The following is a 15,269-nucleotide window of genomic DNA, read 5'->3' on the forward strand; positions in this document are numbered from 1 at the left end:
CACCTGCTGCATGCACATGGAGATTGGAGCACACAGACACTATTGAAGGACAGCAGAGGGAGAAAAACTTCATCCTTACTTTGTGTTTCCCAGTGAGGAGCGTGATTAAAGTTGTGTGTCAGTGTTTGTCTGCTTCAGGTGGAGTGTGTTCCCAGGTGCACTACGGGCCTGCTGAACTAGCCCACTCTGTTAAATATAGATGGCTTATTTACACTCGAGCACTGAGCTGCAGGCAGCTCCTGAGCTGCTTGTCAACCACCCCAATCCCCCTTCTGTTGAGCTGATGATGCTGGGAGGGTGGAGCAAATATGGTGCAGTATACCTGTATGGAATAAGATTTAGGTGAATGCAACGGCTGGCAAATTCGTACATATTCCACCTTTTTAAATGAAAAAGAAGCAATCAATGTCAAAACTCAGGCTTCTTATTGACATCAGTATTAAAAAATTTATAAACAAAGACTAGTTACAAGTACAACACACGTGCTGGCTGAGAATGATTAGCTATCGGGGATAGTACACTCATTTCGTCAGCCATGGTTCACAGGGTGCAGGCCTGCGCTGTGTATGTGTGTTTTTACATTTGATTAAAGAGCCAGGTTTTGTAACACACAGGATATTGAGGTCAAAGTCCAATACATATTACATGAACACAACAGCAGGGTACTTCCCTACAAGCCCAGACATCTTTGTTTACAAGCACAGAAAAAAATATGGGAGCCTACAGAGTGCTCACATGTTGTTTGGTTTGTCATGTTATTGGATGAAGGCAGAGTCTGCTTGACTGATGGGTTTATATAGCAGACATATTTTTTTTTCTCTTTCCTTTTTTTATCCTTTCTTTTTTCTTTTCCTTTCTTTTTTATGTTCTCATTCTTAGTCATTGGTCTTTATCATTGTGTGTAGTCATATTCTCTATTTGTAGCGGTTGCTCGTCTGTCTGTCTTAGTGGTAGTCTTTATTCCCGTATTACGTGTGTTTCCTTAAAAGCCTAACCAGGGACAAGGACTGCAAATTGGCTGTGGCTACATGTATCGTCCCTGTTGAATAAGCTAATAAAATAAAAAATATTGAATAAGAGGAAATACGAATTAAACTGAATTTGGTTGGCAGGGTAAACAAGTTACAGAAGCCTGTCTTTCTTGGTCAGGGGCAGAGAGAATTATGCCTACCTTGTCCCCAATATTCTTTGCTTTTGATTGGTACTGTCTGTGCTTTATTCCTATTTTCAAGCATTCATCCTGCGTAAGACTGCGCAATTGGGAAAAAAACAACAACAAAAAAAATTATAAAAGCACAACTCCAGGCCTTGTATCAAAGGAGAAAACCTGTCTTTGAACGCTGCTAGCAAAGCAGCCTCTTGCTGTAAAACACACACACGCAAGCCATAATTTCAGTAGTAAATAAGAATGCACTGCAGAGGCTGGTTTCACTGCTGCTTTGATGATCTACGTGTGTGTGTGAGAGAGAGAGAAAGTGTTTGTTCTCTGAAGGTATTTTGAGGAGTCTTTCCTGTGGCGGATCTGAAAACGCCACAAATGAAGAAGTTGTCCTTGCATTTGCGGTTTTATTTGTTCTTCAAACACACCAGTAAGTTCCCCCTTCTGGTGATTTGTATTGGATCTTGTCAGCAGTCTATCTATCTGGGCCGGGGTTGTTTAAGATCCGTGTGTGAGTGTGCACGTGAGGATTTGTGTTTATCCTGCTGATATCGATCAATCCATCTGTTAGCGCTCACTCACCCCTTCTTGTTGCTCTCTCTCCTCTCCGCAGCGATAGAGACCCAGAGTACCAGCTCAGAGGAGATAGTGCCAAGCCCGCCCTCGCCTCCCCCGCCGCCCCGCGTCTACAAGCCCTGCTTTGTGTGCCAGGACAAGTCCTCAGGGTACCACTATGGTGTCAGCGCCTGCGAGGGCTGCAAGGTGAGACTCCTGGCCTTCTCTGAATCTGCCGAGCAAGCAAGATGTTGGTCAATCTTGTAACCTTCATGTGAATTTCACAAGAAAAAAAAAACCCCACACACACACACCCAGATCTTCACAGCCTGAACCGAGTTGATCAAATGATAAGACACGTCATTTTGAGTATTTCACATCCTTTTGGTGTTTTTCCATTGCTGAACGCTTGAAGCTGATGTTGGAAACAAGTCTAAAGTGTCTGCTTTTTCATGGGGAATCATTTACCGACATTATCAGTTGTCTTATTGAGCTGGACGAGTTGCAACTGCCTCTTTCAGCACTTAAAGACTCCAGCCTTTATCTGCACATTGTAAAGATAACATATAGATGCCTCTTATCACGTACAGTATGTGAAACTTTGTCATCTGTCAAGTGTAGCTGCTGCTCGTATCAGCTGTGACAACGTGCCCGCATCGGCCGTCTGTTATCAATACAGCCATGTTGCACAGGTGCTGAAGAGGCCTCATAACCCCCACCTGCTCTGTTATCAGCTGATAGTTGGTGTGTGCATGTATATATGTGTGAGCACACAAACAAGCTTGTTTTTTTCTTTCGCAAGGCGATCATGCATTCTCGAGTTTACCAAAAAGGGGGCCTCCTTGCAAGGTTTTCTCATGACAGCAGCCCTTTGTGTAGCAAGAGGAGGCAGGGAGTGGTCTGATGAAGGCAGGCAGGGTGGTGCTGCTGTTGACAGGTGCCTGCTAGACCCTCTGACTTATTGACTGTTCAGCCAATGGCGTGTGTGTTTCCATATGTGGGGGCAGAGAGAAGAAGGCGGGAGGCAGTAGCAGTCAGAAAAAAATGAAAGTGTAAGGGAGAGCAGGAACACGGGGGGAATGTAGAAATGCAGAAAAAATGAGACAAAGATGGGGGAGACTGCAGGGAGCGAGAGAGCAGCTAGAAACGGAGAAGTGGGGATTGGAGGGGCTGCAGATTAGGGGGATGGGGGGGCCACAGCTGAACTCACTGACACCAGGAGAAAGACGGTCAGTGCATCAGAGGCATCAGAGGCATCAGAGCCCAGGAGGCGAGGGGAGGGGTGGATTGCTGAAGAATGCACAGGAACGCTAGGAGTCTGGCACAAACACATAACCCTGTGAACGCTCCATGAAACTTAACCTAGTCCCTAAATCCCACTTATAAAAAGTTAACAAAGTGAGTAAAGGCTGACCCCTTTGCTGTTTTATAGGGGGAACCAGGCTGCCGCTGACTATGCTGCTCCACGGGTCCTGTGAATGATTGAAATACCTTCATATTGAGTCCTTTTTTTCATTCTTACAAAATAGTTTACTATATATTTACTGTTTTATTTACTTACCTAATCATATAAAATCAAATACTGAAAGGTTGAGGTGATTGGAAATGCATAATTTTGACTGTCAAGACTGCACAAAGCATAACTGATATAAAGAGCTGAGGACGATCAGTATAAAACAGTATAAAACCAGACAAAGAGGAAGGTGTGGTGTTTCTCACACATACACTTAACTTAGTCAGGAGACCGGGTATATTCAGATGCCAAATTAAGGATTTTATAGGCTGCACTCTAGTATTACATCCCATCTATAAACGCACTGATTGTTGGTTCGGCTATATAATTGATAACAAGCGTCCTCCACACGCGGCTCACCTGGAACCACAGGCAAAAGATCCTAAACGTTCCCCCCACCCCCAATTTTCCAATATTATCCAGCTTCCAAGCTAGCTGCTACCGACCCCATGTGTCATGATATTAGCCCTGTTTGCATCCGTGTGTGGAAGGTGTCTGCGTGTATTTAATTTGCCCACTTAACATCGCTCCCCGTTGCCTTATAGCGTCTGATTACATTTTGTAATGACTTCAATAATAAGGCTAGATGAAAGCTTCTGTAGAGAGCGTGTGTGTGTTTGACCAATATAGAAATACGAACCTGTGTTCTGTGGTTCGTGTCGGTGTCGAACACACTCATGTCGCCTCAGTCAGAGGCGGTGGTCGTGTGGTTGAAAGTGGTCACCTGCATTGTCGCAGCATTAAACTGAGGGTTGTTAGATTAACGTGGATATCTGAATAGAAAGTATGGGGCAGGGACACTCAAGCTATGAAGAACTGGCTTTTATCACGGACAAAGGAAGCATTTAAAACATATTCCACACACAACAGTCTGACATTTACAAATGGTAGCTAAAAAAAATCCATAACTGTGTGATGTGAAGCACAGAAAGAGGGCACACAATGGGTGAGCTGTAAGTGTCAGAATTGACTCTGTAATTAGCTTTTTGAGGCTGTTGTGCAGTCGGGATGTAGCTGGTGTGTTAATTAATCAGCCAGCGGACACTGTGCAGTCCAAATTATTGCAGAACAATGACGAACTATAACTTACTTCGCAAGTTTTACCATCAGCTGTTGACATTGACAGTCTGTCTGTGCCCTGAGATATTAAAGCTCTGCATTTGAGGTTTGATAGAAATGTCTGCTCTTTAATCTGGGATTAATTTCATGACATGTTTCTCTACAAACTCAGCATTCCGTCTTGGATGAATATAATAAGATTCCCAGACAGAGCTGAGCTAGATTATTTTAAACCATAGCGGGAACACATGCGTATAGATTGTGTCTGAAGAGCAGCAGCAAAGTAAAACGCATTCAATCCAATAATATGCAGAACGAATAATCAGATATATTGATTAACCACAGTTGGAAAAGCTGTCAGTGTAACGGCAGCACTTCAGAATGGAAAAACTGTTATATCCATCCTTTGCATTGAGACTGTGTGTGTGCTCAACAGCACTAAGTGTATCAGGTCAAACATGAGCCGGGAAGTAGATAACTTAATTTTCAGTGGTTTTAAGTTGAGGAGTTGTTTTAAAGCTGTGTGACCGCTCCATGCCACCGTGTCCCAACAACACAGTAATTCAGCTGGTTTGCAAAGCGTTTGCTAATCATTAAAAATGCTGTCTAAAACTACGAAAAACATCCCTCGTTCAGCAGCTAGCGTCACTCGCCGAGTCCCCCGTCCGCGAACCGGCTGCCTGCCCACTCAACAGCCGCAGAGCTAATTTGAAAAATTCAGGATGCCTTCCCCGTATCTCTGACTTCAGAGGAGATGACTTGGCGTAGCATGCTCAATAATTCAACACTACAGGCATGTGAATGTATATGGTTGTCTCATCTGAGACCGGGGTAAGTCGAGGGTTAGCATCGTCGGCTTTGCTGCAGCGTGCCAAACTACAAAGGCATTTCCTGGGGGCTGCAGCGAACAGAGGAAACAGGAGGGGGATGTTGAGCTCTGCTACTTGGAGACAGCTCGTTCGTTTGTTGTTTAAGTTCTACCGCCTGCACGTACTCACCGGCATTGCACTTGTATCCCCCTCCAGATATTAACACTTAAACATTAAATATGCATGCCCACCCCCTCATGTTTATGTTTTTGTCCTGGAGGCATGGCAGCGCGCGGCAGGCGAACTCTCTTCCTGGTATCAGCGGCCATATTTCCAAACTCCCCAGCCACCGCTTTTCACAAGAATCTCTCCTATTTGCTGTGTTTTTTTAAAATGGCCCTCCCACCACGCATCGGTCTCTAGTAATGAGTGGGATGTAGCAGTAGCTGCTTCGTAATAGAGGCAGGGGCACAGGCACATGCATGGGCGCAGTGGGAGGCTGGGAACGCACTCTTAATCTGGGCACAGTGTGAAAGTCACGTAAGAGAGGATTCCTGTGCTTCCCTGTGAACTTGCCAACCCCAGACTCCCCCCTGCTTTCCTCTTAATAAAGCATTTCCTCATGCACATGCGAAGCAGAACGCGCCGGCGTGCTCATAAATGCGCACCAGGTAGACGGCCGTGACTTGGAGAGCACATGACACATGCAGTCATGCACTGCATGTGTCGTTACCGTTGGCTCCTCTTTTTCATCCCTCCCTCCCTCTCCCGATTCTCGTGGCTCTCATCTCCTCTGAACACTGCAGGGTGGCTGACAGGCCCGCTGAGGGCTCTTGTCGCCGGGTGGATTAAGCGGTGATACAAAAAGAAGCTTAAGGGCCGCAGGAAGCAATGACTCCTAAAAGGAGGGAGGGGGGGAGGGAGGGCAGGAACAATCGACTGGCCCACGAGCCGTAGGCAGCAGCCAATTGGGAGGTGCCGCGAGTAGGCACCTGAGCCTGCCGATGTGTGGAGGGAGTGGGTCAATCCCCTTGTGACACTGGGGTCAGGGTCGGAGCAACATCGGATCAAAGAGGACATGAGACACACACATTCAGGCGCAGACAAAAGCCACAGACTTATCCCTCAGCAGCAGCAGCTAGAAATAAAGTGGAAGTACAAGTCTTGTTGTTTGTTTGAGCTTCATTAGTCTACTAAAGGCACCAAACATTCTATTTCCAGGCTGGACGCGCTGCAGAAATTGCTGGGATTTTTCACCCTTGAGGTCTATTTTTATGTGGCAACAGGTTGTTAAGAAGATGTTCGGCCTCTGCTGAAATCAGGACAAAGATTAGATGAGATGACCCTCTAAGGACCGAAACACATCCTCTATCAGCCCGAAGCAGCGTCTATCATGTGTAATCACCACCGTCACCCGTGCTGGTACCTTGCTCAGACAGATACATGCATACACTTCCCCTCCGAAGCTTGGATCACTTCCTTTCTGCAGTGGCGGATGGGAGATATGAGACGAAGGCCGGTGATCCGGGAAGGACAAATTGCAGGCTTAGGTCCACCGGCCATCTGTCGGCTAGCAAAGCTAATCCCTCGGCATGGGATGGGGCTCCCTGGCAGAGCTACCCCTCCACCCTACACTCCAACCCCACCTCCCTCTCTCCCCCTAGCTAGCCCCACCCACCCGCCTATCCACCAAAAACACAGCCCGTGTCCCACTGCGTCACATCAATACTGACATTGACCTGTATTACATTTGTCCCGAGCCCTGCTTGCTGGGTACTCACTCAGTTGTGGATGATTTGCATTAACCTCTTTTTATCTTTTTGACACACAAGCGACGTTGGAGCAGTCAGGCCACAGAGGTTAACATTGAATTTACTGGGGTTGCGTGGTGTTATGGAGAATATAAGTTATGATTCATGCCGTTTTAACTGGTTTGTCATTGTTGACTCTCTGTAACACATTGGCAGCATTTAGAGGGCCACATGATCCGACAAAAATGAACATTTTTAATGTTAACTTGACTGTTCAGATGTTCTTCGACAGAGATATCAAGTTTTATCCATTTTTTTCCTCATCACAAATCCCAGGTGTCATTTTTTATTTAAAACAGAGATAGCCCCTTTTACACTTGGCTCATCATACCAAATATTCTGAGCTTATTTGTGGCTGTTAGAGAAACTCTTAAAGATGATATGGAGAGAATCTAAATTATTACTGACTAGGTGTATAGTGCGTGTGTTGCATCTGTCAGCGAGAGATACTGTGTCTTGCTTTTGCGTAATCAAAACATCGTTAGCCTCCCCAAAGATCTGCCATTTCAGCGCAGCGCCTAAAGATGAGCTCATTACGATATGTCGTCCTCCTCACACGCATGGACTAAATTTTTAAAAAGTATTTTCTGATTCCCTTTGATCTAGTTAGATTGAAAAGGGAATTCCTTTTTTGTTCTTACACAACAGTCTCAGCCTATGTTCTCTCTCTCTAATAATATGAGCTTGGCCTGGATCTAGAATCGCTTATTTCTGGCGACGTAAACTAGGCCATGGTTATATGGCACCCAGTAACCCTGTGCCTTTTGCCCCCAAAAGCCTCTGGCCCTGAAACATCCCCAAAGGCATTTTTGTGTTGTGTCCTGAGAGGCCATCATCGAGGAGGTGGACAACCTCATGAGATGGTGACCGACTATTAGTCTCTGTCCAGATTATGCCACGCAATAAGCCCTTTAAGGACTTAACTGTTTGGCTTTGACCTCCAGCTGCATATGGCCTCTCTGCATGACCTCTTTTTTTTAACCTCGCAAGCATTTTGTTTTTGTTGGGAACTGAATGAAAAGAGACAAAACATGGGCAGCATATGAGGAGAGAGTCTGCAGAAGGCATCCAAAGCGCATAATAAATACAGTAATGTTACAGGTGCACTGTGTAGTTTTGGGGAAGAAATGTTAATCTGAATTCTTTTTGAATTTTATGCCAAAACAAACTAAATAACAAAGTCTATTATGGCTGAATAAACAAAGTGACCTTAAAGGAAAACACAATTTCATACTGTTTTACTTTGTTTAAAAATAAATATTTCTGAATTATTCCCTCATTAATGTTGCAAATACTAAATTCTGAGTTTGAATTTCTTCTCCAAAACAACATAGTGCCCTTTCATAGATACCCATATGCTGAGCAGACACACAACAACAACCAGTCCAGTCCTTTTCCACCCGTCCCTCCACCAGCACTTGTCCTCTCTCCTGATCTCTCCATCATCTCTGTCACGCAGGGCTTCTTTCGGAGAAGCATCCAGAAAAACATGGTGTACACTTGTCACCGGGAGAAGAACTGCATCATCAACAAAGTCACCCGCAACCGCTGCCAGTACTGTCGGCTGCAGAAGTGCCTGGAAGTCGGGATGTCCAAGGAGTGTGAGTACAGAAACTGTCCTACCCAGAATGCCCTGCTACCATAGAGCTGAGCGCAGATCTCATCCTAGTTGTTTAATCCCGGAAAGGTCTGCGTGATTGTTACCAATCTTAAGCTGCAGCGTTGGTTGTCATTTGTTCCGCTACCGACGTTCTAAGTGTACACTGTTGATGCACACATGTATCAGCTGTGGCAGTGATCCATTATTATTGATTTATGACCCCATCCTGTCAGTTTTTATGAGAAAAATCAAAGCTGTTGCTATTAATTCCCCCCGTACAGTGATGCTTTTATTTTGGAGGCTTTTGCATCCGCAGTGAAAGCGAGACACAGGGCAGCCGTGATGCAGACCGGCAATAACAGCCAGGGTGTCGCCAGGCTTGGCAGGCCTCTGTGATGAATATGTTCTCACCTGCCGAGAGTGAAAGAGCAGGCGTCTGCTCCCATCATTGCACCCCGGGGGCTGTGTGAACACACACACACTCTCTCACACACACACACACACACACACACACACACACACACATACACACAGGCTCTCAGACTTGATAAAGTAATTGGAAGAGGTGTGACCACAGAGATCTCAGAGGCCGGCAGGGTTTTTTACCTCAGACACACACACTTACATCACCAGAATGTGTATGGGACATATATTGACTCATGAATACTGATTAATGCTCAGTAATAGAACTAGAAATAGGCATATACAGTCTGAAAGTGCAGCATCCCTCCTCTCACAGGCGCACACCTGTTTAAACTCGCATGCAGACAGCCTCCATAGCTCCGTCCCTCTCTGCCTTCTGTCTTCACAGCGCTATTTACCTCATCTTTCTGGCACAGCGAGTGCAGGGAGCGCTCCCCATGCCACAGCACTGTGGCTTACAGTAAAAGAAGTTATCCTCTGAGCTCCTTACCTTTGAATGGGGCCATTAATCATGGTTAGAAGGATCACAGCAGCCAGCTCTTTTACACACACACACACACACGCGCACACACACACACACACACACACACACACACTGAGAACCACAGCACACAACAGGAGGATAGACTGGAGTTGGAGAGCCATCTAGTGGTGATTTAGTGGTACTGAACAAGTAAAAGCAGCTCAAATTGGATTTCTGAATGGAGTGGAGGCTGGGGATTTTATTATGGGATAGATTTCGACCCACCTTTGCTCGGCTGGTTGTGGTTTAATAGAAATACTTTTTTCTGATTGTGGTCATTTTGTGCGGAGTGTACAGATTGCTCGTCTTGTGTCCTCAGCAGTGACTTTGGCTCGTGAAGCTGGTCTGGCCTGGTGAGGAAGGAGAGGCTGGCCATCTGGGGCCAGCAGGGAGCCTCTCCGCCTCTCACACACACCGACACAAGAACACACACACACACACGCGCATAAAAATGCATGCTTGTGCATAATTTCATGCACACGCTGAAATTAATGCAAGGTGACAAACACAAACTGATATGAATAAAAAGTTAACAGAAATACACTCGGACAGCTCAGTTCAAACACCATACACTCTCTGTCACACACACAGAAGGTGGACCCCCCGCTGGCGCCGGGGGACGTCTGGGTGACCTTGTGTCTGCCCGGCAGACAGCTCCAGACGACAGTGCCAGGCCTGCTGCCAGGTGGCAATGCCAAGCAGGATGGCGTCAGAAGGAGGGAGGGGTTTGGAGCAAGTGAGGGGTTACAAGAAGACCGCCTGTTAGCCCACTGCCACATTAATATCAACCTGACAGTGTGTGCTCAAAGAAGAGCAAGACCAATGGAATAAATCATCAAAGTTGGTCAACAGTAAATTTAAAGATGGCTGAAACATGAAAAATGTGTTGCTTATTTATGCGCACGGTGACCTTAGCATAGTACAGTGGTTCCCAGAACTAAGGTCAGGTCATGAGATAACTCTGAGTAACAAGTTTGAAAAAAAAACTTTCAGCAACATAAACATTTCAACAAAAGGTTGATAACACTGGATTCTCCATCAGCATATTTGTGAAGCACATTTCAACTGAAGTAACTTCCATTCCCACCGCTGACACTTCTCCGCGTTGAGTCTTTTTTTTTCTGCGTCAGGGATGATCATTGTTTCAGTTGCACAATCCCCGAAACTGAATTTATGTTCCCGAGTTCAAATCAGCCCCCCAGTACCTCCCTCTCTCTATCATCACCTCCCCCTTTTTTGTCTTGCTGTCAAAGCTATCGCTCACATGTTCCTCGATGAAGGTGTTGCTCAGCGATAGAAAAAAGTAATAAAAGTAAAATAAGACGAAGCAACAAATGATGGAGAACAGCGCGAGGGGGAGGATAACATCAGCCGGTGAGGCAGGATAGTAGAGAAAGATGAAGGCTGTGAGAGGAGAGAGTATTGAACCCAGTGTGAGTGAGAATGAAAATGTGGAGTTGAGAGAGCAGGCGGGGGGAGGAGGGATGAGAGAGGCTGGAGGACAGAGAGAGAGGGGGAGAAAGTTTCATCACTGTCGACGGTGGCTGTGCGCTGCGAGCAGCAGGAGCAGGGGAACATTGACATTTTTATCTTTCCATTGAATTTAATCTGTGTGATGGACGAGCTGCCACTGCTTTAATTTTCCTCACACGAATTATCCCTGTCTGCCCACCTCTCTCTGTCTTGTACACACACACGCACAAATACACACCGAGGCACTAACAGAAATTGTCTATTAACTGCACACTGCAGCTGAAATCCACTATGAGAACGAATGATTGAGTGATGGCTGTGTGTGTGTGTGTGTGTGTGTGTGTGTGTGTGTGTGTGTGTGTGTGTGTGTGCTGTCACAGTATGCTGTACACGTTACACAACGGCTCTTGTAAATCATTTTTATGCGATGAACACGTAACCGCAAACAATCCAGGATGCAAGTCCCCCCATTAGCATTCATATTCTCATAATACATTTTGAAAGATGCATTGCTTCAAGTTAACGCGCACGCAAACACACAAAAACCGAGGCAGTATTTCTTTCATTTTCACTCCCCCGCTTCAGTCCCCCCCCCCATCCCCACCCCCAAGTTATTGCATGTGGCAATTCGCCATGACAGATCGCCAGTCGTGCCTAATAGTTCTTTAATGACTTCATTAAATTGTGTTGTGCGGCTTATGATTGTGCTGCCAATTTGTCAGCGCGGGTAATGTCTGGGCGCTAGGGATGCCCCACTTTTATTTGTGAATTAATTGGACATCGACTGTGTTGCAGCAGCCCCTCCACCCTCCACCCACCCCTCCCCGCATGGCAGGCAGGACACAGATTCCCAATCAGCACCACAAGCAGGACCGGCTCAAATGTGTTCAGCAGCTTACTTACGGTCCTCCACTAACTCAAAGTCATCATTAATCGATTCGTTTTTTGGTCCTTATAATGTCAGAAAGTGGTGGAAAATGTTGATCTTTGTCCACAACACAAAGATATTCAGTTAACTGTTATAAAGAAAATATTCATGTTTAAAGGGTAACGCCACATCAAAGTGTTTACAGGTCTTGGGGAGTACTACTGCATGTGTGAAAACAGTAGTATAAAGCCTTTTGTGGCTCCAGAGGGAGCTGCATGTAATTTGATAAATTGCCTCCAGTGAAGTCAGTCAGTGGCATTGTGGGTAATGTAGGCGGCAGGTTTTGTAACACAGTCCACCGGTCTAACATAGCACTCCTATAACACTGTTGGACTTGTGATGGACATTTTAAAAATGAATTATCGAAGTTTAATTCTACGCATTCTTCTTCCTTTTCAAAAGTTGGTGCCTACATTACCCACAATGACACTTCAAGATTACATGCCCCAGCTACCTCTGGAGCCACAAAACGCTTTATAATACATTTTTCGTGCATGCAATAGTACTCCCCAAGTAAACACACTTCAAAGGCGCAATGCGTAAAAATTGGCCAGCTGTTGGATTCATAGGGGCAGCATATCACCGGAAGAACTGCTAACCTTATTCAGTTTATCCATCTATCACTGTAGCTACTGTTAGCTTGTTAGCTCAGTTAGCCGTGCAGCCAGCTGGACTACCTTGGGAGTGTTGGTGTTTTGGACTGCTGGGAGAAAAGGTTTTCAAGCCTGGGGCTAGCTGGTTAGCATGCTAACTTCAGCAGATACCTCTGCAACACTATATGTAGACTTTGACATAACATCAGAACTGTTATTTCTTCACTTACTGGTGGTAATTGTAGTTGATTTTTGAATGTTTTAAACTAAAATTGTGACATTTTGCACCTTTTTAATGTGTCAAATTGGTGGAGTTGCCCTTTAAGAAGCTGGAATCGGAGAGTTTTGCCTTTTTTTCTTAAAAAATATTTAAACCAATTAATTATCAAAACAGTTAGGTATAAATTTAGTTAATAGACAACTAATAGATGAATTGTTGAAGCACTATTTTTGATGCGTCACTGCGCTGTTTCCTGCTGCATGTCCACTTGTGTTTACTACACTTGCCTACCTCATGAGTATAAATAAAACACCCACAAATAATGTATCACCGTGCTCTATCCACACAGCAGGGTCTTCTTCATTTCTTGTTTTGGCGAGCAGTGCTTAGCAATAACATAGTGCAGCATCAGACTTCCAGCCCCCTCCCTCCTCCTCCCCTTCATGTTCTCCCAGGCAGGGAGGCCTGTCTGCGGGCTGATGGATGAGCAGCAGCACCGAGTAGTGCATCCCTCCCTGGCCCCGGGCCATGCCCCCTCTGTCACAGGCACTGATCTCCCATCAGCCTGAGCGCTCCCACCCTTAATGGTCAAGGTTGGGATTAAGACAAGGAAAATCTGATCTCAGGTCAGCGGCTGGGGGAAATTCAGGTACCTGGAGGGGAGGTAGAGATGCGAGGACCGATAGAGATGAGTTTAGGAAAGTGGGATGATTTAAAGCACAAGAAATACAATTTTTGAAAGGAGAGCACTGGTGAGAATGAAATGAGAGGGAGAGAGTGTGTGTTGTATAACAGAGAGAGAGAGCTGGAAGGTTTTTTCCGGCATGGGCGCAGCAGCCGAGCCCTTTTAAAACCATTAGAGGCGGGATATTTGTCATATTATGTTATTAGATTAGCCGGGACCTCTAATGAAAGCTGTGGCAATTTGTCACCCTTATGGATAGCTCCATCCACCACCACTATTTATCAAGTGGCACCCCATCACACCCCCACCCTCAACACACACACACATATAGAGCTAAACTGCACCCCAGTCTGGATGGGCCGGGAGAAATGGATGGAGGCTGTAATGGGATTCCAATGCTAAACACCCCGCCTAGTGTTTTTTGTCATTTGGGGTGAGCACACTATTCTCAGCCAGATCGCCCAGAGGGAAACCACATTGGATTATTTCAAGGCCCCCCCTCCATTACTGTGGTGCTTCTTCGATGGCACTGCCTCACAACATTTATCTTAAAGCATCGGATAAGGGAAGTGATGCAGTGACGCTCTGCTGCTGCAGAGGGAGCATCTTCTCCTGCTGATGACTTCTCCTTTAATCTTGATCTCAGTTTTCCTTGTGGCTGTGCTTCAGTGTGCCGACCTGTACAGATTTATACATCCAATGAAGGCCACATAACGTTTGATTTTCACTGCAGGTTGAACTCAGTGATTTCTGTCACACACGCTAATCCTCTCTCCCTTTGCTTCTTGTAGCAGTGAGAAACGACCGGAACAAGAAGAAGAAGGATGAGAAGAAGCAGGAGTGCACAGAGAGCTACGTGCTGAGTCCCGACACAGAGCAGATGATCGACAGGGTTCGCAAGGCACACCAGGAAACCTTCCCCTCTCTCTGCCAGTTGGGCAAATACACTACGGTCAGTAGCACGACACTGACAATCTGTGTGTGCCTGCATTTGTTTTAGTTCATTATGTCCCCTGCAACAAAAATAATAAAATAAAATAAATATCTAAACCTTTTCCCCTCTTCTTCTCCTCCTTCCAGACTAACAGCTCAGAAAGACGTGTGTCCTTGGACGTAGACCTGTGGGACAAGTTCAGCGAACTCTCCACCAAGTGCATCATAAAGACAGTGGAGTTTGCGAAGCAGCTGCCCGGCTTCACAACACTCACCATCGCCGATCAGATCACTCTGCTCAAAGCAGCCTGTCTGGACATCCTGGTAAGAACGGCGACCCTGCATTTTTCTTCACAGAATTTCTCCAAACACCACACACAAGAACCAAATCAACAACCCATTCTGTCTCTGCCGTCCACAGATACTCCGGATCTGTACACGCTACACACCAGAGCAAGACACCATGACTTTCTCAGATGGACTCACGCTAAACCGAACCCAGATGCACAACGCCGGCTTCGGTCCACTCACCGACCTGGTTTTCGCCTTTGCCAACCAGCTCCTTCCCCTGGAGATGGATGATGCCGAGACAGGGCTGCTCAGCGCCATCTGTTTGCTGTGTGGAGGTAAATTTATTGAACATTCTCTTTGCCAGCTGACAGTCTGAAAAAACCCAAATGGGTGCTGTCACAAAGTCCAGTGTCAGTCCCGTCTGTGGATGAAACAGCAGGGGCACCACCTAGTGGCTAACTCTGATTATGACAGATTTTTGACACATTTTTCTGTACTTTGTGCGTTCCTCCACAGATCGTCAGGACTTGGAGCAGGCAGAGAAGGTGGACGTCCTGCAGGAGCCCCTCCTGGAGGCGTTGAAGATTTACGTGAGGAGGAGGAGGCCCCACAAGCCGCACATGTTCCCCAAGATGCTGATGAAGATCACCGATCTGAGAAGCATCAGTGCTAAAGGTCCGTGGTCCAGACTAGT

General features: G+C 46.0%; 1 protein-coding gene across 8 annotated transcripts in view; it reads left to right on the forward strand.

Annotated features, from left to right (window-relative positions):
• Positions 1-15,269, forward strand: part of raraa (retinoic acid receptor, alpha a) — a 148,718-nt gene that overhangs the window by 130,760 nt on the left and 2,689 nt on the right. For all 8 annotated transcript variants that reach the window (XM_084342661.1, XM_084342663.1, XM_084342665.1 and 5 more), the window contains 6 exons: positions 1,773-1,921; positions 8,366-8,507; positions 14,143-14,303; positions 14,432-14,608; positions 14,706-14,910; positions 15,092-15,250. In XM_084342661.1, coding sequence (XP_084198787.1) covers positions 1,773-1,921; positions 8,366-8,507; positions 14,143-14,303; positions 14,432-14,608; positions 14,706-14,910; positions 15,092-15,250 — 993 coding nt within the window. The remainder of the gene's footprint in view (positions 1-1,772; positions 1,922-8,365; positions 8,508-14,142; positions 14,304-14,431; positions 14,609-14,705; positions 14,911-15,091; positions 15,251-15,269) is intronic.

Source organism: Pagrus pagrus (genome assembly GCF_965226575.1).
Source record: "Pagrus pagrus genome assembly, chromosome: 21".
NCBI lineage: Eukaryota > Metazoa > Chordata > Actinopteri > Spariformes > Sparidae > Pagrus > Pagrus pagrus.